At 40.4% G+C, this 10,079-nt stretch overlaps 1 protein-coding gene across 1 annotated transcript in view; it reads left to right on the top strand.

The window, feature by feature from the left end:
• Positions 1-805: 805 nt before the first annotated feature.
• Positions 806-10,079, top strand: part of AOAH (acyloxyacyl hydrolase) — a 187,562-nt gene continuing 178,288 nt past the window's right edge. The window contains exon 1 of the mRNA XM_058528289.1: positions 806-1,336. Within this exon, the coding sequence (XP_058384272.1) occupies positions 1,213-1,336 (124 nt within the window). The 5' untranslated portion in view covers positions 806-1,212. The remainder of the gene's footprint in view (positions 1,337-10,079) is intronic.

The following is a 10,079-nucleotide window of genomic DNA, read 5'->3' as shown; positions in this document are numbered from 1 at the left end:
GGAGGAGCAATCACTAGCAAGTTTGATAGCTTTCATATTTTATAAAGTTCATAATAAACTTTCCTCAAAGCCTAAACAGGGAGAATAAAACTCACATGACTCCTGTGCTTATCTAGACTGGGGCACCTCTGGCCCCATCCCCTTATCTCATCTGAGAAGGGCATATGACTCTGCCATATCCTGTTTTAGAACAAAGCATTTAGATTACATGTCTTTTCTCTGTCTATGATCTGGCTCAGTTTTTTTTCCCCTCTAGAAAAACGGCATTCAGTTCTTGTCTTCAAAACAGAAAATCAGTCTCTTAAAAATGAACAAATCATCCAGAGGTGGGAAATATAAACACTCTGAAAATCTGGAGAAAAGAGATGCATCATGCCCGCCAAGTAAATACTGATAGGTTAAGTCTAGCACATCTTTTTTCTTTTTGGATTTAAAACCCAGCCATGCCGACTGTCCGTTACTGTCTGCATCACTCATTTTCTGCACACCAAATGAAAAGTCTTGAGAAAACTTGACCCTTCCAGGAATAATCCAACTTCTCCAGAGGAAAATAACGACTTGACTGGAATATTCTTTAGCAACAAAATAAGGAGCCCAACCTCAGTATAGAAAGCTGTCTAGAGCAAAACTAAATAACTTCTGAATAAAATAAGTTATAATTTCTATAATATGTGGACGTTGCTGATCAAATTGCTAAAGGGTTGTGTGTTTGTGGGTTTTTTTTTTTCTTCGGTTTTAGTTTTAGTTTGGTTTTGTTTTGCAAGAACGAAAGGGGAAGGGCCTCCCAACCACCCCACAGCACGATTCCGGCAAGACTCGAGGTTCCTGAGGTTTAAGGCCACTGACTTCAGCTGGCGAGCGCAGAAGTGCATATCGTTGCCACTGCTGCTACTTGAGTTTCTCCTTTTCCTGAAGTTTTTAGGTCAGAAGAACTGCATACCAGGGACTCCCTCCAGCTCTTCCCAGACCCAGGCCTGTGTGGCTCTCTCTCAGGGTTCTACAATAGTGAGGAGCAGGTCTGTGAGTGTTCGTGGTGTCTTTATTCTCTTCACACTTATTGAAAAGTGTGTATGGGAGAGTGTGCTGTGTGTGTATGTCAGAGGACAGAAGAGAAAGGCAGAAAGACTCATCGATTCTGCGGCCTCAACTTCAGCCTCCCTTAGCCAGCAGCTTCTGTAGCCAGGCTGGTCTCTCCTGGCACATAGCTCCGAGATGAAGGACCCCTGGAAAATCCTTATGGCGGCTCCTCTGTTGCTTCTCCTGCCCCTTCACACCTCGGCCTCTCCAGCTTACGATGACCAGTCTGCACGACACTCCGATGGCCACACTTGTGTAGGTACGTAAATATTTTGTGTATTTTTTATGTGGACATAACAATAGAATCAAATACTTGGCCTGCATAGTAAATCACCTATTTAATGACATCAATAGCTATAAGATTCCAAGTAGGGCACAAATAACTTCACCAACGTAGAAAAATTTTGAGTCTTAGAATGAGCATTCACACTATATGCATGTATGTATGTATGCCCTATACAGTTGCTAGTTTGAATTAATCATAAAAGTCTTCCACTTCATTGGTGGTTGGAATTTGTTTCCCATGGATAGGCAACTGTAAGAGCCCAAAATTCTCAGCCCCTTTCAGGAGATTAGGCAGCATCACACAGTGTAAATAACATGAGATTTGACTTCAGACAGACACATCTGAGTTTGAATTGCTGCCACCCTCTCCTCCTCTGCTCCATCCCTTACTGTCTTTGAAACCTTGAGCAAGTTACTTAACCCTTCCATTCCTCTGTTCTTATTGATGAAATGGGGCTAATAACACCCACTTCACAGGGATGCTGTAAGAATTGAGATCATGCATGTAAATTTATGGTATTTACACACAGTAAGGATTCCAACAGTCTTAGTTTCTCTTTCTCTCATGGAGTCTAGAGTTGGCTGTACTAGGACAGTCATCTAGAAACATTGAACATTGACTGAGATATGGCTCCTTCACTTATCTTTTATTGAAGTATTTTATTTCCAAATTGTTGTTCTTTTTTGTTTTGGGGGTTTTTTTGGAGAAGAGTAAAAGTAGGGTAAGACTTTTGTTATTCATATTGCACCTGGAGCTTCCAGAACAGTGGCGGGCATTTCAACAGGTCAGTCCATGGAGCCAGGGAGACTCAGAACTCTGAGTAGCAATTACTAAAGGAGTAGATCTCAAAATAGACTCTTGGCATAAGAAGCCTGAAAAAGAACCCAAGGGGTTACTGGTGGCCATGGCTTACAAATGGAAAACCAGGACACAGATTCTGACACATATGAATTATTTCTGAAGACAGCACAGAAAAGTATCTGAATTATTCCTAATTCCTAAAAAACCATGACATACATGTTAAGGAACATGTCTTTAGTTTCAAAGTTTCCTTTTAAATTAAAACCTTAAGACCCAGATTCTCTGCAAATCTATTGTTTACAGGTCTGGAAGCACAGGTCTGTGGTCTCATTGGAACCATGACTGGGAGGTCATCCTCACCCACTACTGGTTCCATCAAATAATTATTTACCACCATTTCATTTTTTCAAAGCAAAACCCTAAAGTCTGTCAAATGGAAATACACTTGCAAAAGGTTTAAGTGAAATCAGTTCTACTTCTAGGATAGTTGCAAATTAAACTTTTAGATTTAGGCAAGTCTCCTGAGATGCTTGGGCCTCCACCTCTATAAAGTGGATATGATATACTCGTTTTCTTCCCTGTTCCATTCCCAATGAGGCGTAGAGAGTTAGAAGGAAGGATTGAGGGGATTCAGGATGAGGTTGTTCTGGTTATCTATTACTACATAACAAATTTAAAAATAACCAATTTGTTATATCATGATTTTGTGGGTCAAGGATTTTTCAGAGCCTGGCTGGTTATTCTTCTGCTACATGTAGGGTTGACTGAGATCACTAGGTGGTATTCAGATGGTAGATTGATGGGTCCAAAATGATCCAAGACAGCTTCACTCACATGTTTGGCACATTGCTAGAATGTTATGGTTAGAAGGTTGGCTCAGCTGGGAATGTCTATCAGAGCTTTTACACTTGGCATCTCCAGCAGGGCAGTCTCAGGATAGTAGGATCTCTTACATAGCGGCTCAGGGATCCCAGAGAGAGCATTCCAAAAGACAGGAACTAGAAGCTGCCAATCTCTCAAGGCTTGGGTCTGAAAATTGGCACAGTATCACTTCTGCCATCTTGTATTGGTCAAAGCAGTCACAGGTCTCTCCACTCAAACTCAGGGGAGGGGAAACACCCCACTCTTGATGGGAAGTGTCAAGGAATTTGTGTTCATTTCTGTTAGCCACATGGGCTCACTTTGGTTGTCCATACAAATCCTCCATGGCCCCAAGAACTTGGAGAGTCTGTTGCTGATCACATTTCATGATGGTTTAGCACCAATTTTCCCACCAACTCACGACTTCTGGCAAACTCTGCTTGGATGACTTATTTCCCCGTCGTCATCATAACAAGAAAGGTGGGTGCAAGAGGAGTCCGTCATGTGATCAGTGTTTACTGGGCACTGACTATGTGCTAAGCCAGGTGCTGCAGGTGGTCCAAACCAGTGTCTTACTGTTCAAAGGTGGTTTTTTGGGGTAAACAGACTCAGAAATGTGTGTGCAGGGGAGTTTATTGAGAAGTGCTCTGGGGGAAAACACCTGTGAGGGAGTGAAGGCAGAAGGAGTGGGCAGAAGGAGAAGGTGGGCTATGCTGCAGCCACAAAAAAAAAAAAAAAAAAAATGCTGCAGTCAATCCCACAGAGAGCTCTGGAGCTAAAATGGCTCTTCAGAGTTGTAGGTGGACCTGAAGTGGGTCCAAGCCTTGGAACCCCCACACTGGACAGTCATTGGATGTGAACTGGCCCCAGGGGCCGAGCTCCCTTTGGTGGAGGCAATGCCTGGAGAGGGACTCAGTATGAGCCCTCAGCACCAACACTCCCAGTAGCTGGGGGAGTGAGTGTGTCCTGAAAGGAAATCAGGGAGTGTCCTTACTCACAGGGCCAAATGTGGGAAGTGCCCAAGGAAGCAATGAGGTAAGCTCACTCACAGCTGGTGGAAAGAGGAAGAGCCTCGTGCACGAGGCAGGAGAAGAGAAGGAATTGCTGGTTGGGCTTCTGCTAGCTACTTTCTGATGAAAAGCAAGACTATATGACTTCAAACTCATTGGCACAGAGGCATTTCCCAAACATTCCCACATGGTCACTCCCCACATGGTCACTGAATGGCTACCATATACCAGGCCCTGTGCTCTGAGCCAGAGATACAAAGATGAGCAACAACAATAATTTTTAAAACCTCTCTGGCCTCAGGAAATTCACTGTCCAGTTTAGAGAAAAATGAGAATCTGGAGTCTTGTAAAGATTGCAATCCTTTAAAATGAATGACTAACTGAGCACATGGTACACAGGATAATACCCCATTTCTCAGGAATCCTGTGGACTGCAGTGGCAGTGGCAGCACCGGCAGAAAGCCATGAGCAGGGGGCAAAGGCAAACATCTTCAAAGCAGACAGCTGCTAACTGTGCTCACCATATTCACAAAGTCACCAGAGGAAGGCGAAATGAAAACTTGGGTGAAAAGGGAGAGGAATGTGGTAAAGTTTTAGAATTTTAGAAATGTTTCTACCCAAATATTGCCGGTCAAAGAAGGAAACTTCAGTTATCTCAAAGATTCCATTGCAGTTGCCTCCCTCTTGGATGATCCTGAGCAGCAAAGACTTCATTGAGAAAAGTTGATCAGGCAGTTGGATTTCTGATCATCCAATTGAGCAATAAGGAATCACCCTTGTTAGTTGTCAGCTACCTTTTAATCACTTTTCCAATATAAAGTTTTACCTTGATCATAATAGTATGCTCTTGCCTTGATTATAAGATCATTATAAAATAAAATATCTATAGTCACCTTCTCAACACGTATCAGTAGTTCTGCTTTCCTATTTTTCATGGAGTTTAATAGAATTAATTGGGTTCCATCCGTTTTTATGAAGATGCACATTTAGTAATCATATTTGTTTCCTACTCATGGTTTTTTTGCTACTGGTCTGCAGCCATTCTTGCAGCGCCCCCGACACTGCCCCATGGGGCAGCTGCCCTGCGTCTTTTCTCTGAGTTGAATCTGGAGTCACGGGAGTGATGTCTGGGGACAGTAATTGTATCCAAGGATTCTTCAGCCATAACAATTACATTTGTAAGTTAGTAATTAGAAGATTGCTAACATTTATTGAACACTTCTTGTGTAATTAACAGTCTTCCAAAAGGTTTATATGTACTAACTCATTTGATCATCACAATGGCCTTATGGGGTAGGTATTATCATTATCCCCATTTAGAAGGTGAAACGACTGAGGCTTAGAGAAATAAACAACTTGTCAAAGGTTACACAGCGGGTTAAAACCCACCTTATATCTCACTTAAGTGTGATTATGTTGTTTTTTAAGTAATTAAGTCGGGGCAATATATTTCTTCCCCATATTGTTTTAAATAACAGCTTTATTGAGATATAATTCACATACTATAAAATTCACCCTTTCAAAGCATAAGATCCTGTGGGTTTTAGTATATTCACAAGTTGTGTGTTGATCACCAATATTTAACTCAAATATTTTTATCACCCAAAAAAGAAATCCAATATTCATTAGCAGTCATTCCCCATTTCCTTCTCTCCTCAGCCCCTGGAAAACACTAATCTATCTTCTGTCTCTATGGACATTTTCTATACGTGGAATGATACAATATGTGGCCTTTTGATACAGGCTCTGACTTAGCATAATGTTTTCAAGGTCCGTTCATGTTGTAGCATGTATCAACTTCTTTTCTTCCAAAGACTGAATAATATTCCATTGTATGGCTATACCCCGTATTGTTTATCTATTCATTGTTGATGGATATTTGGACTGTTTCCACTTCTTGGCTATTGCAAAAAATTCTGCTATAAACATTCATAAACAAGTTTTTGTATGGACATGTGTTTTCATTTCTCTTGAGTATATACCTAGGTGTGAAATTTCTGGGTCATATGGTAACTCCACCTTTAACATTTTGAGGAACTGACAAAACTGTTTACTAGAGCAGCTGCACTATTTTACATTCCCACCATTAGTGCATGAGGGTTGTACTTCTTCCACAACCTCACAATAACTTGTTATTATCCATCTTTTTTATTATAGCCAACCTAGTAGGTATGGAGTGATGCCTCATTGTAGTTTTGGTTTGCATTTCCCAAAATAATAATAATGTGAAATATCTTTTCATGTGCTTAGTGACTATTTGTATATCTTCTTTGAAGAAATGTCTCTTCAAGTCCTTTGCCCATTTTTTAATTGGGCTATTGCCTTTTAATTGTTGAATTGTAAAAGTTTTTTTATATAATCTAGATACAAGTCCCTTATCAAACACATGACTTGCAAATATTTTCTTCTGTTCTGTAGGTGGTTTTTCTTTTCACTTTCTTGACAACATCCTTGGAAGTGCAAAAGTTTTAAATTTTTATGAAGTCCAATTTATCTACTTTTTCTTTTGTCTCTTGTGCTTCTTGTGTCATATCTAAACCCCATGTTTTTAAAAATTGCTGTTGCCACTATAGTTTTTGTATTGTCTTATGCCCATTCTCTTATCTTGTTTCCCAGCCATCAGATCTCTAACTGCTATTTTGGTTACCAGGCCTATAACTCCTAGTGTTGCAAGTAACAGGAATCAATTTGAGCTAGGCTAAGCCAAAAAAAGGAGGAAACTTTCATATAAGAATCCCAGGGATGAATTTTAGAAACAAAAGTCAGAAAAACACAGGCCTGAAAAATGAGCCAGGAGCCAATAAATGATGGCTCCAGGCTCCCATGGAGTTCTCTTTCCTGGCCTCTTGGAGCTGCCTACGTCTCTGTCCCTACAGACCAGCCGGTTTTACTGCTCTAGGCCCTTTGGCCGATTATGAACTCCCACAGTCCAAAGTTTACATGTAAGAGTTCAACCCACACAGAGATGGACTCCCCTTCTGGTTGTCAATCAACTTCCCGGCAGAGAGAATCTGGGCTAAGTCGTTAGACCACTGAATAAGAGGCAGGTGGGAGTGAGGAAAGCTCACAGTATAGATGTGGCTGCCAGGGTTGTGGACTGAGGGGACAGCTCTCACAGAAGGGGGTTTTGCTGTGACTGGAGAGATACTCCAAAAGAAGCCACACAGAAGTTACTGAGTGATTGAGCCAACACCCGCCTTGTAAACAAACAACCCCAGCTCCAGTCCCAAGAAGAGTCTTTGCAGTGGGGAACCAACCAGTAGACCTGGAGGGCATGGTCGTGAACATATTCCTAAATCAGAACTAAGCTGTGTGAAGCTCCAATGGTCCCTCTCCCAATTTACCACAATTCTTTTGCACTGAACTGTACATCCCATTTGATCACTAAGCAAATGCTGATTCTACTGTGCTTGAACAAGCAGTGCCTCTTTCTGCCACTTTTCAAATGTTATGGAATCAATAATAAGCCATGATCATTTTTGCAAAACACCATTTTCTTTACATGGGTGATTTAGGGGCAAAGTCATCCTTATGTTTCTAAGTCGTTGACGTTTAAATTAATTCATTGAGTTTTGGGGTGTTTTTAAAGCACTATTTGGTGCTCAGGGAGCCTTTTTTTTTTTTTTTGTGAGGAAGATCAGCCCTGAGCTAACATCCATGCTAATCCTCCTCTTTTTTTGCTGAGGAAGACTGGCTCTGAGCTAACATCTATTGCCAATCTTCCTCCTTTTTTTTTTCAGGAAGCCTTTTAAAAGGTTGAAAAAAGCTGTTATTTATGTTTGGTTAAATATATGAAATGCCTTCAGAGTCAGTTAAAACCTTCTCTCTCCACCCCCACATCTCACACAGAGTGGTCAGAGATGATTTTATAGTTTGAATGATAAAGAGAAAGAGGTGATCCTATGGTTGCAACCCAACACAAATGGTAACATGCAGTATCACTGACAAAAATAGGAAAAATTTAGAGCCAGCAGAGAAGGTTGAAAATTTATGATCACAATTTATATATATACAGAAATTTCACTTTCTCTACTTCTCTGTAACTGAACACTTGTTCATAAGCAACCGTTGCTGCTGATAGCAGGAAACATTTCATCTTGCCACTAATGTGTTTAAATTTAGTCTTCTCTGGGCAGTTCAGGGTTCTCTTCCTTCCCTGCTCTCTAGGGTTGGTCTCAGTTCTCAGGGAGGGCTTATGTATCACCTGGACATTTACAGTTCTCAGCCTCAGGGTGGGCCTCTGTCCTCAGCCCTCAGAGCCCCCACACTGGAGTGTCATGGTTGGAGTAGCTCATCTCAGCAGAGCAGTCTCCACAGTCCCTCCTGATCCACTGCTCACCTCCTCCCTCACAGTCCCTGCAGACCCTTGAGGTCTAGCTGGATGCCCACTAGTTCCCGGCTGCAGCTGCCACCTTCTGCTCTTTGCCCCTCACTTATCACACCTTATCCTCTCTTTAATTCCCTACTTTTATTTTTTAATTATCATAAAATGTAACCCCAACCTTAGCACAAGTGGTAAGTTTTTGATCATCTAAATCTCCACTCTACCCACATTTGCCTTTTTTCTTTCCTGGCTTGTTCTGGGGTCATAACTCTGAAGAGAAAGACCACAAAGACACTATAGAAAGAGGTCTATAACTTTGGGGAAAGGTCATAAAGTGAGGCAAACCAAAAGAATACTTTTCTTCCATAAGAAAGTAAATAAATTTATCTTTTTGGGGCAAAAGTAAACTGGATCATAGTTTAAATGTACTATGAGAAGGAAAAAAAAAGAAAAGAATGTTATAAAGCATTAAGCAGAAAATTCTCTATAAACTTATAATGTGTCCATCTCTATGTATATAGCTATCTTCCCAGATGGAATGAGCACCAAAATGCCAATAGTGATGATATGGTTATCTCTGAGAGATGAGCTTATAAATGATTTATATATTTTTTTCAGTGCTTTTCTGAATTTGCCACCTTTTCTAGATGAGCTTGTGGAAGCAATAGTAAGCCATGGTGGTTAAGAGCAACAGAGTTTGCGACTTCTGGAGTCAGATGGCCTGAGTTTGAATCCTGGCTCTGCCACTCTGTACAAATGTTCACTGGGACACAGCTTCACCCTCTGCACTTCACTCTCCGTCTGTAAGATGAGAATTACATGAGACTTGCATCTGAGGGTGGTGTGGAGGGCTAAATGAGTAAATACATATGAAGGACTTAGAACTGTGTTTGGTACATAGTAAGTACTCAAAGGGGTTGTGATTACATATTCTTTTGGAAATCAGGAAAGAGACGTATTGAAAATGTGCTGGAGAAGTCCTGAAATTAAACCTGTGGTAAAGCAAAGAAGCTTGAGTAAACTGAATAATTACATGCCAGTTTATATCTTGTGTAAATATCTTAAGGGAAGATTCATTTATAAGTGAATTTACTTTCTTTATAAAGAAAGATTTCATAGTTTCCTTTTGCTGTGTAATAAATTGCCACCCATTTATCAGCTTAAAAGTCCACAAATTAATTATCTCACAGTTTCTACACATCAGAAGTCTAGACATAATATAACTGGGTTCTCTGCTCTGAGTTTTATATAATGTAACATATAACAGAAGTGATATTCAATCATATTCATAGGTTCTGCCCTCACTCAAGGGAGGGGATTAAATATGGCTTCTATATCAGGAGGGAGAAATCTTATAATTCTGCCTACCACATGTAGAAATGCTTAAAAAAGAAAAAAAAGTTTTCAAACTAAACACCCAGATAATATCACAAAAGAGAATTTATGTGGCTTAGTCCCAAAGTGATTCACCAAATAGGCATGAATATATAATGGAAATTGATAGATGAAGAGTAAGTTGCAGGTTGAATGGTTTTTTGGTTTGGGGGTCTGTTTGTTTTATTTTTGTTTTTTTGATATTCAAGCTGTTAATCATGGACTTCACACTCTGAGAATTTGGAAAGAAAAACAAATCACACCAACACCATACCCTTTGCTTCATAAACTAGTTGTTTTTTTTTGTTTTTTTTTGTTTTTGTGAGGAGATCAGCCCTGAGCTAAC

This window comes from Diceros bicornis, chromosome 3 (assembly GCF_020826845.1).
Source record: "Diceros bicornis minor isolate mBicDic1 chromosome 3, mDicBic1.mat.cur, whole genome shotgun sequence".
Taxonomy (NCBI): domain Eukaryota; kingdom Metazoa; phylum Chordata; class Mammalia; order Perissodactyla; family Rhinocerotidae; genus Diceros; species Diceros bicornis.
The sequence above is the reverse complement of the archived record's forward strand: the minus strand, read 5'-3'. Positions and strand labels throughout refer to the sequence as shown.